Source organism: Manacus candei, unplaced genomic scaffold (assembly GCF_025592945.1).
Source record: "Manacus candei isolate 608988 ecotype Guabito, Panama unplaced genomic scaffold, ASM2559294v1 h1tg000018l, whole genome shotgun sequence".
Lineage (NCBI taxonomy): Eukaryota > Metazoa > Chordata > Aves > Passeriformes > Pipridae > Manacus > Manacus candei.
In genome coordinates, this window is record NW_026138066.1 from 10,207,922 (window position 1) to 10,232,687 (window position 24,766).

Genomic DNA, 24,766 nt, shown 5'->3' on the forward strand with positions numbered 1-24,766 from the left:
TTATTTTTTAAGTAACATTTATCTAGTTTGTTTTTTTTTTTTTCATGTCTGATGGCTAATAGACTGATTTTTGTATTGTATAGGTTCCTGGTTTTCTAGTTCCTCAACACAAGTCAAACTCTTATTTATTGTTTGGGAAGATTCCCTGTCCTTATAGTGCTAGAGGAAAGTTTTAACAAAGCAATGTAAGTACACACTAAAGATGTTGAGGTAAAAAGGTAAGGTACAATATATTATTTAACATTAAGACTGCTTAAGCACTTTTTGTTGGACACAGTCAAAACTTTTAACACCTTGTTTGTCATACTGCAATTTTGTACAGTATCAGTTCTACTCTCATGTACTAGCACAATGCTGTGACACTTAAGTTGTAAATATCAGAGCAGACTATGAGGCAAAACCAATCCTAAATTCCTGAAGTACTATTATATTAAACACATTTATTATATATTTACTTAATATTTCAATCTTCATATATTTCCTGAAACATGACAGCAAGGAGAAGAAGATTAAAAAAATGTTACTGAGGTTTAACTGCTCAATGAAAGCTCCTGTTTCCGGGCTGTTTCTGATGCCTGTAGCACTGCACTTCACCCAGAATATTCAATGACAGATCTGGTCTGTAACTTTTGGAGTATATTTTGTTAATATTATTTCAAACAACTGAATTTTTGAAGACACTAAAAAAAAGGATTGCAACTCAGAGAAATGGATTTATAAAAGTTTTCAATATCTAATAATTTTTTGTAACAAGTAAAAAATACATCTAATTACCAGACAAAAATATCTTCTAAAGATATAAGTTGTATTTGTTTTTAGGGAGAAGTAGTTTCTCTTACTTTGACCACACTGGAACTTTAAAACTAATCTGCTTGTAATTCAAATCATCCTTTTCATTCATATAACCTTCTGTTTTTCCCACTGTTGGGAGAATGGATAGAAGTTGTTTACATCCTGATTAAACTCTGCAGGGCCCCCTCCCCAGAGGATGGCACCATCACTGTTCAGATGTGTTTTAAAGGACTAACCCTGTGGTGAATGCAGTTTCTCTTCTGAAGTCCCAAGAGGCAGATTTTAAAAGCAGTTTGGATCTCCAATGATACAGGCATTTGCTACAGTGCTAGAAGTGCCCGACTTCTTTTACAAACTGATTTTTATAATATTATTTAATGCATAAGCCTACTTTTAGAAGTTTCACCAGGTGCTGTTCCACAGGACAAAATGGCAAAATAGCTTTATAAACGTGAGCCCAAATAAAGCCTCAATCCAACTGTGGGAGGATAAAACCTCTTGAAAAACTATGGTGCCTCAGCTCCATGGGTTGATATGCCGTGGGTTTTCCAACAGATACAGGATGAAGATTTCTAAGGCTGATAAAATCCCATTAAAAAAATACAAAAAGGTCCCCCCCAAAAAACCAACTTGAACCTTAAGCTTTTTTATGTTTCACTCCCACTGTCAGTATGACCTCATTAAAAGAAAAGAAAACAAAAAGCCTTCCTACCTAAAAAATATTTTTTCTAAAGTATCAAAAATTTCAATATTGAGACTGGGCCTTTGAAAGAAGTCTATCTTCTTCTTCCTAAGTCTATTAGATTCTTGTTCCAGCTCACATGAGTTTGAAAATTCCTCACAACCAAAAGTTGTTGATTATGTTTAAACAGTATTTATAAAGCATTTGAGCTTCCTCTTTCCCTCTATACAAACGTACACTGCAGCTGTTGCCCTGGGCAACTAACTTCTTTCTTTATTCTAAATATAACATCAGAAAACAAAGCAGACTCTTGAAAACAAAATTGGGAATATAATTAAAAAGAGGTATTTTTAATATTAAGAAAAAAGGGTAAGTTCTTAAAATCCTTAAATGCTAAATAAAACACAGTGACTCTTTAAATAAAAAATAAGGCCAACTGATCTTCATTCTGCTTAACTGCTGCCTTTAGAAAAAAGCATAAAACAATTAACTTCAGTATTTTTAAGCACATTTAGAATTCATTTGCACTAATTCTGGATTTTCTGCAAGAACAGTGGGTTCAGCTTAATGGTCTTATTCCTTATTTCATGGGCCAGTGGGGAGAAATAAGTCTACTCCCATGAATAAAAGTAGGCCTTGTAGGTCTCAGCAGATCTCCCTTGTGCCTGTTAGGGAAAACCAGTGGCTAATTCGAAATGGAGTAGTTGGCTGAAACACTGATGTCCAAGAAGAGGAGTATTACCTGAAAAACACTGCCTGAAGCAGGAGGGAGTACTGTCCTCTCCCAGCCCCAGAGCACAGAGAGGAGCCCTGACCAGTGTCATCACATTGCTTCCCTGCAGTATGACAGGAACTGGCTCTGACAATGCCCATCAGAACAACCATACATGTAGAAAGCTTATATTGCTCTCTTGTAAGAAAAACTAAAAGCAGCTTATCTATTAAAAAGATTTATCAGGACTGGGTATGTGGGCAACACCATATATAGAACTATGTTATAAATTAATTATAAACTACTCATGGCATTGAAATTAAGTATTGCAGTTCATTTAACAAGTACCAATTCAGGGGTAACATCCTTGTGGGTTTTGACTGTGTTGACAAAAAGTGTTGCTTTGCAATTCTACAAAGTCTTGTTTTAATCAGGACAATAGCTAGAATCAGTGATATTCAAGAAGCTCAAGTCTTCTGCCTTATTCCAGATGGAAATATAGCTTTGCTCTGTCAGTTAAGGTACATTTGATATATAATAAAATCCTTTTCAAGACAGTGACAGCCAAATTCCACATTGGAAGCTGTTACAGGATTACTTCTGAAATCAAAAAAGAATGTTAGATGCAATCTACTCTCCAGGAAGTGCAATGGATGATAAAACAATAGTGAGTATGAAAGCTGGCAAAGCAGACTTTCTCCGCAGAGGCAGTAGCAATAACAAATGTTTAATTAGTTGAGGAGAAAAAAGAAAATTCCTAAAAGACTAGTCAAGAGGCAGCATAAATTGAGCATCCATTAGCTTTCCTGAAAGTCAGATAAAGAGCTGGAGTTACACAGTATGATGCTACTGACTGGAACAAAGAATTTGGAGAAAGTAAGGGGTGGGGGAAATAACACCACTTTCATCTTTATATATAAACATTATGCTGACTTGGAATTTAGGTTTCATTTAAATTCAGTACCTCTAAACAGCTGACAAGTTGGGGAAACAGTACAAAAGCAGATCAAGGGATTTGGGTAAGCCAGGAGGTCCAGTAAACCCTGTGCACTGTTAGCTAAGACAGACAGTTTTAATTTTCATGTGAAGCACCAATAAGATGCCTAACACGCTGAAGAAGAGAAAATGGGGCAGATAGCCTATTATTTGGGAATATCATTTATGTTCATATAAGTAAGCAGTTGTGGTAGGAAATAATGGTTGTGCTACACTTGCTTTTCTCAGTGTGATTGATAGAAAAGTTCAGACAAGAATTATGAACACTTGTCACGATTTCTTTCCCTGATATTTACTTCCACGGAAAATGCGAGACAACTTCAGTTTGTCCTACAGACAGTGTGAGGTTGGAAAGCAAAAAGGTATAGGAAATATGCAATGAAAAGCAAAAGAGAAAGACACCTCTGTATCAAATACAGCAGAGGCCTGCACCTCCATTCTCTAATAGCACATCAACAGGTGGAAGCCGCACCCATTAAGAGGACAGACTTGCTAACTTATTGTGCAGACAGACAGAGCAAGAGAAGTGGATCCATGCATATGATAAGAGGCATAAAAATAAATTAAGAATTAAAGAATACGAATGATGATTGTTATAGGGAAGAGTAAAGGCAGGACAGACACGGCTGTGCTTACATCTTAAAAACAGTACAAAGATTTCTACTGTCAGAATCAGTACAAATTTTGACTGGTCAAAGAGTACCACCATGCAAGCAGGTGAGGTATAACGGTGTACATAATAGTATAGAAAGAATGGCAAAGGACATTTGGAATAGTCTTTGCTAGAATATTCAAGATTAGCTGGAAATAAATTTTCTGGCAAGTTCTGGCAAGTAATCCTACTGTGATGAAGAGAGGTGAACTAAATGACCCTCTAGAAGCATCCCCAAAGCCTGTGCCACTAAATTCTTTTTTGTGAGTAAGGAGTATCAACAATTTAGAACATGAGTGCAAGCAGCCACAGAACTTGGTTTTCAGAAGAAAAAGTAAGTAGTACCAGTAAAAGCAGGAGGCTTCAAATTCCCCAAAGGTTCCACTCCACCTTCAGGAGCTTATATTACCTATTACTCAGAGTATACCTGCTTGACTTCAAAATTTGACACCAGAAGACACCAACATGGTAAGTAATCATTTTGCTGGAGAGAAAACCAAGTTCAGGCTTAGTGCAAAGGAACTGAGGACATGTCTCTAACTGGGCAAATAAAAATGGAGGTTCACTATTGGAATCTCTGTAACTTTTGCCATTTACTTGTGTGAAAGTGCTATTCTCCAGCAGGGATAACGGCGAACTGGCACATACGAGTCTAAATTCAGTTTTAGAATTGAATGGAAGAGTCTGCAAGGCAAAGTGCAGTACACCAGGGCTGCACATTATTCTAATGCTTGCTTGCACTACACTAGGGCCAATCCATTTACTTTGTCTTGACAGGTGAAGACAGGGGCTGCATCAATACTAACCTGCTGTTTACCAAAGGGTGCTGAAATATTAGAAAAAAAATTTCTTCCTTCTACTCATAACTGATTTTGTAAAAGTACAAAATTAAAGAAAAAACAAACCTTCTAAGATACCTGTGATACAGGCAATCTGACAGGAAGGGGCCACAGTGTGTACTGTGATTCAGCAGGTGGTATTTTTAACAACTGCTAACAAGTTTGAGAAGCAGACTTAGTTTTGGACGACACATTCTGGACATTCAGAACAAACACAGACTACTATGAAAGTTTTTAGTCTGCAACAGTGTAATAACAGGTCATAGCATTTTGTGTCAAGTATGAGAAGGTAAACAAACTTTTTTATATGCTTCAGTCAGCTGGGCACACTTCTGAATGTACACAAGAATTTTTTGCTTAGCCTGTAACAATACCTGGTGAGCACTGCTCTGGGTCCTCGAGCTCTTGCATGCATTTTATCCAACACCATGTGCTTTAGTTTCTGGTAATACACAGGGCCAAAATAGATATATGCTTCCAAAGGTTCCCTGAAAGAATAAAAATCAAAAGAAAACCAATATTCACAGTTATCACACATCAACTTAAGAGAGACAAGAGTGTCGTGCATAGGAGAAATTCAAAACAATTTGGAAATCATGAGTCCTACAAAAATGTGTTTGGGCTTTTTGGGCAATTAGTCTGAACCCCACTCCTAGGGAACCCTTCTGAACACTTCCAAAACCATATGCTGCTGTATCCTCTCCAGAGAGGAACAAGCTCCTGAACTCTGGTCCTGTGCTGGGCAGACATGCTGTACAGCTGCAGGTGCCTGTCTCAGCTGTACCATGGTAAGTCCCTCCTCTCCCTGTACAAGACTGTTTCAACAGTGTCATCAGTAACTAACATGGGCTGTAAATGTATCAGACCCTGAAGAGTGACTTAGGGTATTTCTATTTACACTCCTTCACAAAGGTAAGCATATATGTAAACAAATATATGCAGCATAAATGCTCAAAACACCCTTTTCGTGGGAATACTTTAAGAAATTTGCATTTGCAAGAATAGCTTAGCACTGGTGCACTATGAGCCTGACAGTGCTCATCCACTAATTCTCCCTGCACTCCACCCCTTGCACAACCAAAGATCCAGACGGGTGAAAGCCCTCCTGGAGTGGCTGTGCATAAGCACAGCTGCCCCTTCAGCCCTGCTCAGCACCCACAGGACAAAAACCGCTGCCCTGGCTGGCACTGGGGGCTCAGATGAGCCGAGTAAAGGGCTCTTGAGGATCGTGTTTAGGCACTTGCAGCACCTTGGGAACATCTGTAAGCAATAGAGGGTGTTACTCCATTCTATGAGATGGAGTAATGGCTAAAGATTTCTGTGTTAAAAACACCCCCAACTGTAAGAACTGTGTAAGCACCTAAAGATCAGAAAGCAACAGTGAAAAGCACTCAGTCATTTCCCAGCTACCACATTCAGCCCAACTACCACCTTCAGAACTAGGAATGATTTAACACAGACAGACTCAGTTTGGCCACTGGTTCAATTAAAAAAAGAAATAAATGTCTGTACAATGTAAAAACAAGCAGGAGACAACAGTATTGCACCTCCCTTCCAGAGTCATTACTGACATTACGCAGTGTTATTCCAAAAGCTGATTATTGAAGAAAATAATAAAAGTTAACTAGACATCTGAAATTTGCAAACTTTCGCATTGTTATGAAATCTGCCTTCAAATTTCATAACAAACAGATTAAGCCTGTGAAATTTCCTTGGAAAAAAATATCAGTATCCTTAAGCAAAGTCTCTAAATAGGGCACTACAAAGTTGAAGTTTTAGGATGGGGGATTTTTAGAGCTAAATGATTTTATTCTCCCTAGGAAACATGATTAGTCAGATTTTTTTAAAAGTTACCATGATACATCAATAGAAAGTGTTTCAACAGCAGAATATTCAATATACAATTTATGGAATATGGAGTGAATAAGGGAAACAAAATCATATCTTTGAAACAAAAAGAGAAGCAACATATGGAATAAGTTGGTAGGAAAGGCAATTAAAATAAAAAGTATATAAAAAAAACTTGCAAAAGAGACCTAAACTCCTTCCTTGAGAAGAAGGGGACTGAAAGGATAATAAAAATAGCAGGAAGGTAGGATTAAGATACATTTTGGAAGGGCAGGCATGTGAAGCCATATGGCCTTTTCCTGTTCCTAAACTATCTTACGTTCTTTGAACTCTGTTCTCAGAAGCCAGTCTGATCAACACAGCAGGAAGTTTCCAGACTAGAGTATTATGCCAGACTGAAACATTGTATAATTGAAAGAAGAAAAAGAAAAAAAAAGAAAGAAAAAAAAAGAGTGCACACAAAATATTCCCAAGGAACAGATGCTTGCCTCCAAATCCATATTTACAGCATTATTAAAGTCAACATGAAAATACTTATCTCATTCCAAGCATATAAGACTTTCTGCCAACAGAAACCTGAAATTTCTTACAATCTGTCAGAAAGAAAACCTTGATTTTAGCTTTTTTGTCAGGCAGTAAAAGCTGGGAAATTTTCATATGTACCACAAGGGCCATTCCCATTATGCAACACATACACTAGTAATTCTTAAAACGCAGAACCACAAAACACTTCTAAGAAAAAATAAACTCATGCCATTCTTCATCCTCTTTTCTCCATCTCACAGAGCAGTTTGCAAGTAAGAGAAAGTGCCTGCTCTGAGACATAAGAAGATTTTTCAGATGTGTCCCAACAGGATTTCCCACCTCTCCTGAAAAATCTAAATCTATAGAGCAGATTCTTACCCAGTGATACCAGATGTTACGTAGTCCTTCCCTAGGTAGTTATAACCATGGCGAATAAGATCTTCACACACATCCTTAACTTTACTGCCGCCAAAAGCTGTTCCATAGTGAAATCTGCCATCGAGGACCCCAGCCTTTCCAGCTAGGAGTTCAATTAACTTTCCTACCTGTGCAAAGAAAAGCAGAGTTAACAGCCTGGTCATTAGTATGGGCACAATGCTGGACAGGTCACAGCATGAGTTTGTCATGCAAAGTGACCGACATGGCAGCCTGGGTTACTACAGGCAACAAGAGGAGTGGAAGAAACGCAAGAACAAGGAAGAACTTGTGTGAAGGGGGAAAACTGGACTCATGGCAGGGTCTGGGAACACCTCTTAAGATCCAGAGTCAGGCAGTTCCACTTTTTTCAGTTGTCTGGAAAATGGGCATCCTCCAGCGTGGCCGTCTGCTGTAGGAAACGGCCTTAGAGACTGACACGCTGCAGTGCAGCAGGGGGAGCAGAAGGGAAGATGCCAACAAAGGAATAAAGATCAGAGGCTGTATCAAGTAATCAGTGAGGTCCCCTATAAAGGCCAGGTGGTGAGGTATTTAGTGTGACCCTGCAGCACAGGTGCAAGACTTGCATCAGTTCCAGTGAGGCAGGTATAATGTAATAAGTCTAGATATATAGATATATAGGTCTAGAACTGTAATCGAAACTCCTCTTCAACCTTCACCTCACAGTCAGACCCAGCCAACTTAGTGGGCACAGGCAATAGGGAAGGAAGAGGGAGAGGAAGAAATTTTCAAACAGAAAGGGTGCAAGTGAAGTATTCAGTTGCACTCCTCTTAGCTTGATACAGAACCAAATGAGAATGATGCACAAACAGCCTGCATCCCTACTCCTTTTACAGTCGGATGTTTCAAAACGTGAAAACAGAGGGTTGGATACTTATAGGAGAGCAAGCGTGTGGCATGATGACTGGAGAATACTCTCAGTGAAATCATGCTTCAAGCTTTTTTGTCTCTTCTGGCTAACCTCCTTCTCTTTCCCTATTGGGCGACACTGTCTCTTTAATTGTAACATAACCACTGACCGTCATACGCGATGGGAAGCCATGAGGGTTCATTATGATATCTGGACAGATTCCTGTATCACAAAATGGCATGTCTTCCTGAGGAACAATCAGTCCACACACCCCTGCAGAAGAGAAAACATTTCAATTCACAAAACAGCAAACCACCAGCAGGGCTGACGCTCATCACCAGATTTTCTTTAGTGTTTTCCTCCTCCTCTCTTTCTCATGGATCACTTTTTACCCAGATTCATTACCATGACCAGTGCTCCCAACCTGCAGACTAGAAGAGAGCCCTTGTCACAGGAATCGCAAAATTAGCATATGCTTACATAAAGCTCTCAGTGATTTGCGAGTTGGTAAATTAGGAAAGAAAGTTTAGGTCCAGCTTTCAGAGGCAATCAGAAACTTCTGTCCAGTTGGACTGGAACACCTCAAGGGAGATCTGTTTTTTAAAGCTGATGCTATAATTTCCTGGGAAAAAAATTACGAAAGGTGGCCTCTTACAATATGTCTTTGGACATACAAAATTATTATTGATTTGAAATTTGTTTATCAGATGTATCTTTGTTAAATTCTGTCAATAAAAACATATCAAGTTGGGACTTTGACAATGACTGAGAAGAGATAAGCAGGGGAAAACACATAAAAAAACTAACAAAGATTTTTTCAGGTAGCATTCATTTGCTGAGTAAAGACTGCTTGTGAGAATTACAAAGTACAATCCACTCCACAGACTGTTTTGATTTTGTCAGTCCGTGAACACAAATTGTTCCTTTAAAAGTTTTGGAAGCTTTTTTTAGTCTCTATCAGTATTGGATGTAAAACAAAGAAAATCCTCCATACTCTAGAACTATTGAGGAAAGAGTAAACAGAAACACACAAACTCATTTAAAATGGTCTATCATGCATCCTAAGATTTTCCTTACAACCCTTACAACTGTTTCTACAGTGAATTCTACAGATCAGTGCATTGCAATTATAAATGATCAAGAGATTTGACATTCAAATTCAGGTGCTAAAATGCAGCTGCTTAAGCCCATACTCCTTTGAACCAAAGCTACTGTTTCAGCTGGACAATTTCTTCCAGAAGCCCTTAGAGCTGAAAAAGTCTGCAAGCTATTTGAGATCAGCCTACTGCAACTGTGCCAGAGCACACTTTGGGAACAGTCCTGGAGTGGAGGGGGCTCCTGGAAGACTGAGGGTACTGGTTACATCCCTAAAAAGGCATCCCCCGACCAGCCAGTTCACAGGGGGATATTGGCGTCTGCTCAGGAGGGAGCTCCTCTTCCACTGTCCAAGCAAGACAGGGATAGGTGTATGGGACAGTAGTTAATGGAATGAGAATGGTAAGTGTGGGGGAAGGGAGCAGAAAAAAAAAGGATTGGAAAGTCTGGGGCAAAGGGGTGTGTGTGCGTGCTGTTGTATTTAGTTTTTAAACCTACTGAAACTAATTTTCATTGTTCTACTGTGATAAATCAATAACATCCTTCCATCCCGCCCTTGCCAAGCAGCAATCATTTGTTGAAAATGAAAAAAAAAAAAAAAGCAAACCAACTCAAAACAACACACCAACACCCAATCTCTTGTGTGCACAGCTTTTTGTTTTGTCCTAAAATTTTATACATACTTTCTTGTATATGTAATATGGTGCATACATTTTGTCTTATTTGCATTTACTTCTAAGAAAGCATTAGGTTGCATCTGGACCTCATGGCACCTGTAAGCCAAAAATTAAATCTTAGCTAACTTAAAATTACTTTAGGCTCTGAAAACCTTTTATATGCCAAGCTGGTTCCCATAGCAGACAGCCACTGTGTTGTTTGTTTTGTGTGAAAGTGAATGATAAAAGATCCATGAAATCGACACAGAAAGGCAGAACAGCAGAAAGAACTGAGGGCTCTCCATCATAGCGGCTTCTACCCTCCGCTGACTTGTGTAACAATAGGACCTACACACCCAACTGCAGATCTAACACAGCTGTGCATTTCATTAGATGAAGAGCACTAGTGACACAAGTAAATAATTAACTTATTCTGGTCCGCTGACTGTGGTTATGAGACCAGTCATAGCTGACAGATTTTAATACAAGTTAACACAAAGACGGCATAATGAGCTTAGAAGTTAAAAACAAAATATTTAGACAGAATCCAGCAATGTGAAGCTCACTAGGCCATTTATAAAGTTTTCTGTTTTACAGAGGGAGAAAAAAAAAAAGAAGAAAGAGAAAAGGGAAAGCTAAAAAGCCTCAATTCTAAGCTTCTGTATTTTAAGAAATCGCTGAGTTTTTAACAGATCTATAGCATGTCTATGTGTATTTAGAGGACAGAGAGAAGCTTCTTTCTCCCCTATGTTTTAAGAAAGTTCATTTTTACTCATAAAAAACTGTTAAAAAAAGCTGAAAGGTACCTTTCCTATGCACAACACTACTTCTAGAAGCAAATAACTTCAATTCATTTTAAAATGTAAACCTGGTTTTATTTTGTGATCGCTTGCCTTCAGAAGCTCTTTGAGAGGCTAATGTTTGCAGGTCTGCACTTTAAGCTCCTGAATTTGCTACTCTTTTTCATGCCTGATCACTGAGCCGGGTTTGCAGCAGGGGAGTACCAGGCAAGCCAACAGCTGCAAAAAAAGCGATCAAGTGAATTAATCCACGTAAGTGGAATTATCACTTGCAACTGGCTAATAAAACAGTAAAGAGAAAAGAAGAGGTTGGATTTAAGACAGCCTCAAGTTCCTAATATTGCCCTGTTCAAGTATGAACTGCATTTCACAACTGAGATGCCCAAGTACTCCTCATACAACATTCATAAATAGGGCACACTAAAACTAGTAGCAATTTTGCTCTGTGGCTTTACTACAGGCTAGTATTTCTTAACTGTTACTGATTTAGACATCACATGAAAATTGATCCCCAGCATTCACAGAGAACATACAAAATAATTGACTGTCATTTACTTCCCTTCCTCTCACAGTTTTTATACGCTGCATCTGAAATCGAGCAATACAATTTGAGACTAAGTGCTATACTGCAGTGGGCCTGAATTGCCTCTCACCTATACATTCTGGAGACTCATCTAGTACAAGAATCAAATATTAACAACCAGAAAAGGCTGTAGACAAAGCAAAAAAACAAAATTTTTTTTTTAATGTGGATTAACTAGGAGGTTATATGTTTGAGCAAAAAAGCATCTAGCAGCTTGCAACATCTCATTTCTTTTCAACAGAAAAACAAATTAAATTCTAGAAAAAAACTTTGCACATCAATTTCATAATGTCACCTTAAGAGGGAAAATCAGTGAAAATGCTACGAAATTTTTACAACATCAAAAAGAAAAAAAATTGCATTAATAAGTATGGCAGCTTAATGCAAGGGTAACAGTTTAAATTAGAATAAACCTAAATCAGACATCTACAGTGGTTTAACACGCAAGTATAAAACAGCCATTGGCAGCGTTTTTCAATGCTATTGTATGCCAGCCAGTAAATGACAGCCCCCTGACTATGCATGATGGCCCCCAGCCCCACACATGTTATCAGCATCAATGCCGACAGCATCTCAAACCCATGTACCTCCACAAGGCCCTGACAGAGCATAAAGATCCCCTCACCCCTGTACTTTTGTCCTTTAAGAGTTTCTTTTCCTAATCAGGAGAAACTTGGGTTTCCAGAATTGCTACCTTTCATGTGGTTGGTTTTACAGTTTGCTGACAGCCACGAACATACCCAGACTTGTAAAACCCCAGTTTAGCAGAGGGGGAAGGGGGGTGGATGGAAGGGGGCAGGGACAAAACACAACAGTATGGGAAAGTTTTTCACCGGGCTATGATAAGATGCCTTCTATACACACACATGCCAAATGAAAAAAAAATCATCAAATAAGTCAAAACAACCTAATATAGAAAACTAATTACTACCAGCAGGAGGGACATTAGAGAGCAAAGGAGACCAAGTGAATAGAAGCAGCAGTAATACCAGCTTCTATCAGCAAGATAAAAAGAAGAGCATTACTAAATGCACTTGTTTACTTATTCTAATGACATGGTGTCAAAAGAACTAAAACTAACTTGAAAAGCATCTATTTTTGGTTTACCAGATCTGCCAGAATTTGGGAATACTCCTGAGAAATCAGACTACGTCACATAATTAAGTGAAGTTGTAGCTGTAACACAGCGCTGTATATTATGGACAAGTGACAAACAGATCTGCAAAAATTAGTAAGGCTAAACAAAAAATGTACAGCTGCTTCAAAACTCTCTAATTACATACTGTGTTGGCTAACTAAGCATAAAACAAGTCTAGAAGAAAAAAGTGCTGCATCGCATCAGCTTTGTTCAATATTGAATCATTCACTGATCTATCATATCACTTGCTACATCCCATTTGACATAAGAGGTAAAGAACAGAATTAAAATTAACAGATAAATAATGCATAAGTAAACTTGATTAGTTTCCTTATTAAAAACATCACTCTAAATGAGAGGAGGTGCTAGAAGACAATACAGTTTGTACACTGCTTTCCCATGAGCTGCTGAATGGTCTGATGTGATAAATTTGCATAGTCTGAAGCACACAAAGAGCTGATTAATTGAAACCCTTACAATGCTTCTGGAAGCAGCTATTGTAAAACAATAACCATAGGAACTTTACAAAATACACATGGCTGAATGAGTCAGGAGCTTAATAAAATGTGTGTTCAGGATACACTATTTGGAAACAGAATTAGAGATTTTTATTCTGTGCCATAAAACGCTAAATCACCCTAATTTCAGAGGTTCAGTTGAGGATTTACTGAAAAGGTCAGAAGGTTACCTGTTTGCTGCTTGAGATAAAAAAATGCTGTGATTTTCTTCTTAAGACAGCAAGCCAAGCAGTGGTTTTGTTAAAAATAAATAGAAAAAACGGCATGAGAAGTTTTAATAGCATTCTTAAATTTTCTCATATTCAACTTCTGAAGATAAAAATAAGCTAAGAAATCCCTTCCTTTCCTGATGCCTAATAACTACTAATCATCACACATTCCTGCAGTCGATAACAGCAAATTCTTCTTAATGCCACTTCAACCATTTAATTACTATAAACCCACTGATGTTCTATTAGAGATAAAGTACTAAGTCTGACTTGTAACATGGGGGAAAATGACACAAGTAGCCATTTAAAACTAACATCTTATTTTACATGTTCTGCTTATACACACTGCACAAGTGCCCATTAAAAGGAGAAAGATAAGTTGTTCTCAACTATGAAATTGGGCAGGCAGAAGGCAGATGCTAAACTAGCAAAAAATTTCAGAAAGTAAGCAAGGTCCGACTTTGTTAGATAAGTAGTATTGTCATGAAGTTTATGTAGTTGACAATGCTGTGAATGGATTTTGTTTTGACACTAAAGAACATGGTTCATTTAGGAAAACAAAGACCATCTTTCATGAATTTAAACTTGCTTCCTTGTCTTTAGAGTTGTTTAAGTGCAGATACTTCAGAAAGGTTTAATCCTTTATCTTAGATCTTCAGCTATTAAAAAGCTTCTGTTTGCCAGTTCAAACAATCTCTTGCTTAAATACAGTTTTTCCACTCCTCAGGAATACTGTTCAGTATTGCTGCTTAGTTCTGTGATCTACAGGACCTTTGTTGGAGGTGTTAATCCTTTTTCACATGAGAGACTGAGAAATGTTCTTTCAGAGAAGTGTTATATTGCTTTTTTCACATCAAAGGAGCCCAACTTTTTCCTCATTGTGACTTGTAGCAAAGCAAGAGGAAATCTGGAAATATAATAATTTAGTTTGTATGGAACTCAGATGAAGCTTCTTTAGCTTAACAACTCTTTAGGCTTCTGTGCTTTGAAAAGTGACTTTGCTTGAAGAATACAAGATTAAAACAACAAAATAATTAACAAAACAGGTTTCTTTATCCTTCTGGAAAATATGTGATGCAATATAGTTAAAACAAAGTCCTGCAGCTCAGGATAAATCGTCTCTGGTAGGTAGCTGTTTATTTGTGAGATGGCAGAAGCTTAAAGACTTTACAGACTACAGGGACAGTCCCAGTCCCAAAGATCTTCCAGCAACAACCAGTTTGAAGATGAATATTGAAATAGAGCAAAATATTTGCATTTCAGAACACAACATGGTGGCCTCATTTGTTTTGGGTTTTTTTTTCCTTCTCCCCATACACTTCTTTCTTGACAGGCCTTGAAGGAAAGGCAACCTTTTACAGGCAGTTTGGAAGGCGTGTACTTAAAGCATGGACTCGTGCGAAAAGAGGGTGTGGTGGACATGCCAGAAGTGGTGACCCTTGCCAATACCATGTTGGCATGTGAGAGGACACAAAGAAGGCAGCAAACACAGAGGCAGTGACATAGATCTGTATTATTACAGAGGCCTACAAAATCTACCTACATATTTAACGAAAGGTTTTTCTGTAACAAAAGGCTAAAGCTGGTTTGCGAGATTTAATCTGTTGTATCCCAGACACCTTCTAATTCCCTTACTCTGCTTCCTTCTGCCCCAGTGACAAAGCACAGCTTTGAAATACAAATCAATTTGGAATACAGGAAAAATACCATAAAAAAAACTTGAGAGATGGTTTGTGCAATCTCTTGTTTTGCAAATATTTAATTATTTTCAAACTACTACTACTATGATTGCATAAAATCAAATATCATCTTCATGCATTCCTTCTAGAAAATAAAAATATTTCACAAAAAAGATTGACAATACAGATAGAAATATGCTTTCTCTCCTTCTCACTGAACCATGGTACTTGTTAGTTTAAGCTCATCATGGGTTTAAATGGCCCTATAACAGGCTTAAAGCTAACAGTCACAAATTAAACTTGGAGTGGTAATCACCTGCATTCAGACAAAGATGAGAGAAGAATTCAGGGCTAATTAAAAATTCTCTCAATGGAAAAAGTTAAACTGTTAATACTATGATTTCTGTTTCATGATTGTCTATATTCTTCTGTTATGACTGATCCTTCCCCGGTTTGATGTCAGAGAAGGTTGATACTAGATATAATTTTAAACACCTCAAAGGAGATTTTTTTCTTTCCTTTTCATACCTTTTCTCCAGTTTTGTCATTGTCAGTATTTGGTTCTTTGTTGTATACTTAAGTCGCAAAACAGGGAACCGTTCTTGTCAGTATTTTTTCTTAGTATCTATCAAAGGTATCTTATCTTTATTTCTCCTTTCTCCCATTTACTGTAACATCTTTTCCCATAACACAATACAAGCCAGTGAACTGGGAGGTTTACTACCAGGAAGGCTATGTGTCCTAGTAGAATGCAATAATTTAGAATATGATCACTCCCCTGCTCACACGGGATTACTACAGACTGATGTACTGCACAGCTACAAGCACATGCCTGCAAACTCTGTAACACAACAGCTGCAATGTTCCTGATGCAATGTCAGACTAATCATGGGTGCTCTCAAAGTTCCCTACAGCATTTAGGATATTGTTTTTCATGACCATGGGATTTCCACAGGTATTGGTTTGCTCTAGACTGTGAAATGCCTTATGTACATTTAGTGGTATGGAAGGCCCTCTGCACCCTAAAGAAATACTGCAGCCCGCCTGACACAATCCTGTTTCCTTCTGTCATTCTTCCACTTTCTCTTCTCTGATGGTTCTAGATTTGTGGAGCATCCTTTCTCTTAATTTTTTAAGAGATATGAAAATCAGTTCCATTTAAATTCTGTTCAACTAACTCTTTCAATAGGTGCACATCAATAGCCCAAACGAGGAGAAAAACCTAACCTGCTTAATTTTTTCATGCAAATCCCCATACATATTTATCATGATTAACCAAGCAGCTTCTTTAATATAATTTGTAGGGTTTTGGTATTTTTTTAATTCCAGTAAGAAAAATTGTCCTGCAGAGTACCAACTGTATTGTTATATAATAACTTGCTGCTAAAATGCTGCTTATCACTTCTAAGGAGAAAGGTCTAAATAGGTGAAGCTCAAAATATATCAAGAAATAGGCTTTGCTCTAACAGCAGTCATAGGCTTTTAAGCACTGCACTGTGCATCAGACTAAAGAAGTACTTAAAAGAGACTCTACACAAAATCTTCCTGAAGGAGGACTGTCCCTGAGAAAAGGAAGGAATAGGGCAGTTGAATCATTGCAACTGTTCAGCTCTTTCTGTTTGCCTCTGAAGCTAATGATCTTTCTCTCCTCACCTACTGAAACTATCCTATAAGGCTAAGAACTAGACTGGATTTTATAAAGAAAGTCAAGAATGTACTGCTGCTTCTTTAATTTTTTGAAACCTTCAACAGTACTGGTTTCCAAATCGCTTGGGCACTCAGTGAGAATAACTTCCTACTTTTAGATCAAAAGCCATCTTAAAAATACAATCAGGAGAAATGTTTCAATGTGCATCAGAAGAGTTTCTATTTCTTAACGACAACAGAAACAACGGAAGTATTTCTTGAGAATACAGAGTTTCAAGAACCAGTTTTGTGGGTCTGTGGAAAGACACTGTGAAGTACCGGTGACCTTGGAGAGAGGTGGAGAAAAACTGTGTTCACTAGTCTCATAGATAACACAGAAACTTGAGGCAACACCTGGTAACAGCTGACATTGTGATCAACTACTGCCTTCTGCACCCATTTTATATCTTCTAATTGACAAGTTTGCTCTGGGTAGATGTCCTGATCACCTAACCTGGAGACTGCAGAAATGTGGATTACTGTGGTTAGCTCTGCATCTCATGACAGAGATACAGTCTCTCACTTCAGTTACACCTGGCCATCTCATTGCCACTGATGCTTATGTACTTCCATAGCCCTGGAAAGTCATAAAGGAGTTCAAGTTTGACTTCAGGCTACAGACATGAGTAAAGAAGTGAACAGGGGCATGGAACATTATAAAAATGTCACATTCCATAGGAATCACTTATTGCTTGTGCCTGGGGTCAGTTGTAAGCAACCACTCTTCATACCTCTTTCAATCACGCAAGCACTAAATATGCTGGAGGTGATTCTGTTTAAGCTTCATTTAAGAGAGCTCCAGAGCTGCATACTGCCTGTCTACAAGTGACATATGCTGCAGTTTCATCTCTTATCATTGCCTCAGATCTACATATGGATGCTGTCAAGTACCAGATCTCTGCTGACTCCAGGGCATATTTGCTCACACAGTTCTTTGGTTCTGCTCCAAGAATACAGGATCATAACAAATGAATTGGTGAATCAGCACAAGATCAAACCCAACATGATGCTGGGAGGAGTGGGACTGTGTCACAAGGTGCTGAAAGGGATGCTTTCGGGGAGTTCCTCCTAACAAAAAACACTCTCTCCCATGTGTCTTCTGACAAAGAGAACACTGCTCACAAAAGGCCAGCTGGTTTGCAAGACGCCCCTTAGCTAGTACTGCAATTTGATGTATTTCTGCAAAGTTCATTACCTACAACTAGTTTTAAGTATTAGAGTTTCAAATCTAAACAATGTCCCGTTATTTCCTCAGTTCCCTCCCTCTGCTCTCCACACAGGCCTAGAAGATACTTATGTCACTAAATGTCAGAGGCTAGTGTGCTTCACACTCAATGTTCTGCTTCCAGTTCCTCAGAAGTCAAAGCAAGGAAGTAAGTTTTTATTGCAGTAGTTATTAAGGCAGGATCACAAAGGGTGTATGTGCTGCAGTGAAAAGGATTTGGTAATATCAAACTCTTTGCCTCCCCACCACATTTGACAAGAGACCAATCAATCTTCTCAAACCAAAATAAGACCTAAAAATGTAACAAGATTAGAACATTCAGGTAAGAGCACAGCACATACTGTAAGGCAGAAAGTCATGCTGCAAATACTAAATATCTAGATTTTCCAAGTGTACAGAGAGATGAGAACATTTCAAAACCTATCCTCACACTAAGACCAATCAGATTAAAGCATGTTTTTAAATCAGTCATAGTCAGATTGTTTTCAGTCATTTCTTTCTTAACACCCCTCTCACACCTCTCAACCCTTTGAGATTCAGAGAGATGATCTGAAACATTTTTTCTGACATTAGGGTCAAAGGGAGTCCAATGTAGATAAGAAAACAGGTTACTGATTTTCATCTTACTACTAACATTAAATTTGAGAACTACATGTCACCAAGCAGCTTCCTAGCAGGTACCCATTTTCAGTTTTTGGTTTGAAGATCCAGAGGTGCTCCAGATCATGTCCCAGGTGTATTTTTGAAAACATTTTCCTTTTCTTTGCAGTCTCTGCTGATACACTCCTAGTTGTGTTCCTGATTTGCTTCCCTTTCACACCATTGCTCTGAGCTATCTATCTTCAGTCTTTAGAGCAGTATGTCTGCACAGACGACTGCAAACCTTCCATTTAATCTCTGGTCTTTTCTGTCTGTTCAGAATAGGCCCTTTTACTTTTTTCTCCAGTCTCTCTCTCTCGATAACCTATTGACAAACCTATCACCCAAACCCAGATTCTCACCTTGGAAAAAAAAACAAAACAACCAAACCTCAACCCCCTTTTTTTTTGTTTTTGTTTTTTTGTATTTTTTCTATTTTCCAGATTCATAAGTCCACTGAGAGTTGTGTTTGTCCATACCTGTCCTCAGTTTCAAAAACATCATTGCTAAATTAGGTGAACTCGACCAAAAAAAGGAATATGGTTTTCTGTCACTGTATTCATAAAAGATCTGAACCAATCAATGAAAACATCGATGATGATATTGTGTATGTATAGTGGGCATACACAACATGAATTTATTTTTATTAAATGTGTAGCTTACCTTTCTGCCCATGACGACTGCTAAATTTATCTCCAATTTCTGGACGTCTAGTTTGCCTCAGCAACATTTTGATCAAGAAAGCATCCTCTGCATTTGATGAAATCATTACTTTTTCAATGTAAGAGTCAGTGGCACCTTTGTAGCTAGTAGAAGAAGCCAAAAACATTAGTTTTACTTCAATGAACCAAACACAAGTTGCAAACAACTATCTGTGTATTGGTAAGCTTCTGGTCAAACTGTAATCTTGGAACTTTTATATATATATATAAAATCTTTGCTACCCATACATAAGTTTACATGTAAGTTCCAGAGTACAGTATGTTTCTGTAAAATAAAAGGTTCAAGAGATACAACAGAAACTAGGAAGAATTAAGCTGAGCCTGTAAAGAACAAGGTATATTTTTTTGTCACATGGACACTTCTTGACAGCAGAAGCTTCCTTATATATTTTAAATTTCTTGATCTTCAGTTAAACAAAAAAATGCTAAATATAGAGTTATAATTGAAGAAGGGAGTTTAAGAAATATACCTTGAATATTTAAGAACAAAATTATATTGTTGCCTCACTTCTTAGTAATAAGCTTGTGCAGTAAACCTAGAGCTTTCTATTGTTTATGAAACACAAAAATGTACAGCAAAGCGATTTCTGCCTTTCTGATCTGGGCACCACTTGCTTGCCTTTCTCTCTGCTAATTTACCAAACTGTCAAGGCTATTCCTGACAAAACAGTGACAAGCCCTTCATTATTTATTTATTTTTACATTTAATGCAAAATTTTAATCTCAACCTCAGAAGCCCTTTCTGGTTCTTTCAGGACAAGATGGAAAAACCTCTTACTGATTGTTCTTTTCCATCCACTGGTGTCTTTCCAATTGGAATGGTCATAATGAGCTGACCATTCCAGCCCTTGAGATAGGAAGACTTCCATCTCCTGGCCTCCTGCCTGGCAAGGCAAAGGTTGAGCACCAGTCAGCACTGGCCATTTTCTGTGGGAGCCAGTATGGAGGACATGTGCCACCACCCTAAGTACACACATGTTCTCTGTCCTCCCACTCATCCTACTTTTCTCCCGTTTCTCCATCATTTCATCATGAGTGACATCTCTCCCCTCTTCCACTATTTTACCTCTCTCCTCACTTTCTCCTGCAAACCTACTCAGGGATACCTCTCTTTGTGCATCCATCTTCAGGAGAGTTCCTCCCTCTCTTCCCAATTCCAGTGTTCCAAGTGTCAGAATCTAACTTATCAGTGAGTAAGTAAGTGGCCACACACTTCTGAGAATAACCAAGGCCCTGAAAAATCAAGGCCTAGAGAACTCGATCTCATTTGCAGAGGGAAGTTTATTCCTTTGAGTTTTCTAGAAGTTAGTATTTTCCCAGATACTTTTCCCCCATGTACCTTCCCCAACTATAAAGTTATGTTGCAACATACGTTACTGGCACATCTTTGTACTGCGGCTGCTGAGGCACACCACTTCCTTCCAGAGGTGTCTGGGTCACAGTTGGCATAGACTTGTTCACAAGGACTTGCTTATTTTCTACTTTTTCACCTACAAAGATCAAGAAAGAAAGCACCATGAAACCCTATATGGCTACCTGTGTTAGAAATACATTTTAAGCTTTAAAAAAAAGGTAAGTTGCAAAACAAACTGGGAGGAACATGCCCAGGAAGTATGCCATGTTATTTTACTAAATATTGTATGGTAAGGGAATCATTAAACTAGCTTTCTTTAGTAAACCAAAACAGAACAGCTTGCATGCTGGGTGCACTGAGAGAACAGTTATTCAACATACCCTGGTCAAAAGACTGCACAAAAAATACCTGAAGTCATCTGTTTTAAGTATGGAGAATATTAACAAGCAACACTTCAACGAACAAATTTTAGAAATTCACATCTAAATTTCTGACATCAATCTCTCCCTGCATTTACATATTTCTATTCATTCTGGTGTCATACATAGCTATTTCCCACTCCATTCCCTTATCCTGCCCCTCACATAGAAAACAAATCAGTAACATGCCCAGTGATACAACTTCACACCAAGTACTTACCTACCTCCCATTTTCTTCACAAAATTACACTAAGCTTCAGTATGTGCCTCTTCTGTCCACATGAAACATCTCAAATAGGTTTTTACCCACATGCTGACAACAGTCTCAGTCTGGAGTCCAACCCAGTCCTATCTACCCTAATACTTCAGAAGATTCTTGCCTTTTTTTTTCTTAATTAACTTTGAAAGCTCCATTGTGATGTGCTAAAGAGCAAAATTGACCCAATAGTGTAGCTATAATGGAATTAAGTTTAGTGCCTTTTACAACACCTTTCTTATTGGATCTCAGCAGATCTATTAAGCCATTTTCTAACTGAAGGATGACAGTATGGGAGGATTCCTTCTCAAATCCATTACCATTGGAAAGTTATACACCTATCCTCCTACGTAAATGTAGTTGTATTTATTTTCTTATCTCTCTCCAAACATCTTTCTAAAGTGTTAAAACCACACGGTTTTAATTCCTCAAACAACTTCATTAACCGACAGTATGCTAGGAAATTTTGATGCATGAAATCAAAGTAGCAAGGAATCTATTTATATCCTTAAAAAAACAACAGAACATGAGAGACAACTTGCAAAAAACTACAGTACTAAAAGTTTGCCAGTTTGGGGATATAAGAAGCATACAAGCTCTAATGCTTCAACAGATTCTCACTGTTAAAGACTCACTCTTCTACTTAAATATAAAGCTTCCTTTTCTAATGCAGAACCCCCCCCCCCCAATGACTGGTACCACACTGCTTTCAGGACCTTTTTCTTATTTTCCATTACAATACTGTCAACCTTCACAACAAAACCCCAAAACACTAAGTGTAAAACCAGCTGCACAAGAAATAGTAACAGAGCATTAATTTCTACTAAGATTCTGAACATGCCATGAATGAACATGCAGTTTGACATACCTGGAGAGCAGATACCATCAGCATCTAGAATTTCGTGGCGCCAGATTGGTTTCCGGGTAGCTGCATCCAACATTGGCCCCATAACTTTGTCAAATGTCTGGTTTGTGTAGCGCTTCAGCGTACACTTGGCATTCTTGTATACAAGACACCTTCCAAAACCTAAAATGTAACACAAACAAGAAGGTTGATCCACCTACTGAGCTACAGAATATAAAATATTTTTTAATTAGTTAGATTATTCATTGGCTTGAATATGCATAACATTGTACCTGGATACCTAGTGGTTCACAATTTAAACATCAGACCACACATGCTACTTTTTTTAGACACTGGACTGAATTGTGCTCATCTGCTTCTATATCTCTGCACACACATGCACACATCATTTCTCTTACCTTTGGCGGCCCCCAGTGAGACCAAACATAGGAGAAGAGACTGTAACAGGACAAGAATAGCACCTCTTCCTTTCATGAGTTCTAAGAAACTTGAACTTCTACTCATGTTTGTGGCTGACACAAGCTAGTCTACCAGGAAAGTACTGATTGAGTGTTTAACATAATCATCCCATTACTCACTTGTTTTTTTCCCCAAGTGAAAGAATTCTGTATTACATATATTGTTATAAAATAAGGGGGTTTTGGCTTCAGATGAGAAAAGTAGCATCTCTGGAATTTCTCTCCAAGTACAGCAACTAATTATGATACCAAAGACTTTAATCACATTTAGAATTACAGACAACCAAGAGCAAGGCTTTCTAGTAATTCTGTGTTAATTCAGCTTATTGGAAAGATGGTTATGGCCACGTACAGTACATCTATATTTTTAGATTATGTCAAGCAACTCCTGACAAGCACCACAGCTCTCCCTGTAAATGTTACCAGTCTACCAGAAAACATTCAGTTTTAAATCATGCCTGTTGTTGTTTTAGAAAAGAAGGCATAAATTAAATGCAGCAGACATTAATGCCAAAGATACATGTCTAGGAATACTATTATTGCTGCCTAGCAACTAGGAGGAAGGGAGCTGAAGGGGGGGGGAATGAAGTGATGGAAGAATCTGATTTTGGCCACCCGAAACTAAAACCAATTTGATCACTGCACTGGGTCTGCTCTCAAAGGAATTTATTTAGAAAAGAGAGAGGAGAGAGACTAAGTTTTCAGGCAACTCTTCTCCAACCCCCAGCAGCATTAACATAAAGCCCTGAAAAAGTGCGGAGAGAGAGCACACATGGGTTTCAGTTAACCTTCTCTTTGGTGCTTATGTACATTTACTTAAAATACACTGTGCTGCAGAGTTGATATTTTTTTAAGGAAGTGGGTCATTAGATTAACTCTGAATAAATGCTGAATTACTTTGCTTTGGACAATACTATTATTTTCTCTCAGAAAGTAGGCAATACTGCAATTGCTCCTTCAGAGCACCAAGCTCATAACACCACAAACTGCCTCGGGTTCTATTCCTTTCCTAAATATATTCACAAGTCTAATTTCATCTATTGCTTCTGTTACTGGAGAAAATAATGAGACCTCTCTGTTAGTAAAGAACAAAGGTTCAGGTAACCATCTAAAAAGCAAGCCCAACAGAACAGACTAACTAATACCTTATGTTTTTTGTAAGCTAAGTATTTACACTTTTTTATTTGAGGTCAGAAGTTAGTAATTTTTTTCTTATAATATCTGGGCTCAGAAGTCTATTTGAGTATTGGCAATTTCACCACGCTACTGCAAGCGTGGAATTACAATCACTATTCACACAGAAAACAAACAAAAGCATTTGAAAGAGTTTTGGAATTCAGTTTCTGAACTGGAAATCTAATGCTTAGAACTGCAATAAGAGTTATTACAGGATAGCACTACAAGACAACAAGTTTATTAGAATATGTATTAGAGCACACACTAGAGAAGTGGGAAAGAAGTGATGGTTCTTACCTCTGTCCAAAGAGGCCTTATTTAAGACAAGAGCATCTTCAATATCGTAACCACTGTAGCTCATCACAGCCACTGTGGCATTCTGTCCAGCAGGCAGTTTCTCAAAATCTATCAGTTCTATCGTTTTTGTTTTTACCATTGGCTTTTGTGGATAGGCTAGGAGATACATAAGAGTATCTATCCTGTTTCTTTGATTGTATCCAATAGTACCTGCATGTAAGAGAAAAACAAGAGTATGTGAACATTAGTGAGTTTTCTAGAAATGTTTTGGCCAAAAAATTACCCAGATGCAAATTAACTAAAATCACACAGAAAATCTTCAAGAAAAGAAGGGGAAAAAATTTATAAAAGAGACCAATCAAAACAACTTTACATTATTATATTTAAATAAACATGTAAGTAGTTTCTTCATTTAAGCTTCCAGAAAGAATTATTTAGTTTTTCTTGAAAAGGGAAAAACCTAAGCATCAATACAGAAAGAACAACAACAAAAAAAAATAAAAGCCATTTGACTGAATGCAAATAAGACTTTTTTTTAATCAAGACACCAAATACTGCAAGTAGGAAGTTTGCTTTTATTGTTCTCATATGCACAAGTGGGGTTTTTTTTGTGGAGTTGAACTTGTGTTTCAGAGACCTGATCCAAAATTTCATGAGAAT

General features: G+C 37.9%; 1 protein-coding gene across 1 annotated transcript in view; it reads right to left on the reverse strand.

Annotated features, from left to right (window-relative positions):
• POLR3B (RNA polymerase III subunit B) overlaps positions 1 to 24,766 on the reverse strand; it is a 76,776-nt gene that overhangs the window by 6,868 nt on the left and 45,142 nt on the right. The window contains exons 20-26 of the mRNA XM_051784361.1: positions 24,107 to 24,316; positions 22,179 to 22,337; positions 20,654 to 20,771; positions 19,223 to 19,365; positions 8,501 to 8,604; positions 7,425 to 7,591; positions 5,048 to 5,161 (exon numbers count right to left, since the gene is read on the reverse strand). Coding sequence (XP_051640321.1) covers positions 5,048 to 5,161; positions 7,425 to 7,591; positions 8,501 to 8,604; positions 19,223 to 19,365; positions 20,654 to 20,771; positions 22,179 to 22,337; positions 24,107 to 24,316 — 1,015 coding nt within the window. The remainder of the gene's footprint in view (positions 1 to 5,047; positions 5,162 to 7,424; positions 7,592 to 8,500; positions 8,605 to 19,222; positions 19,366 to 20,653; positions 20,772 to 22,178; positions 22,338 to 24,106; positions 24,317 to 24,766) is intronic.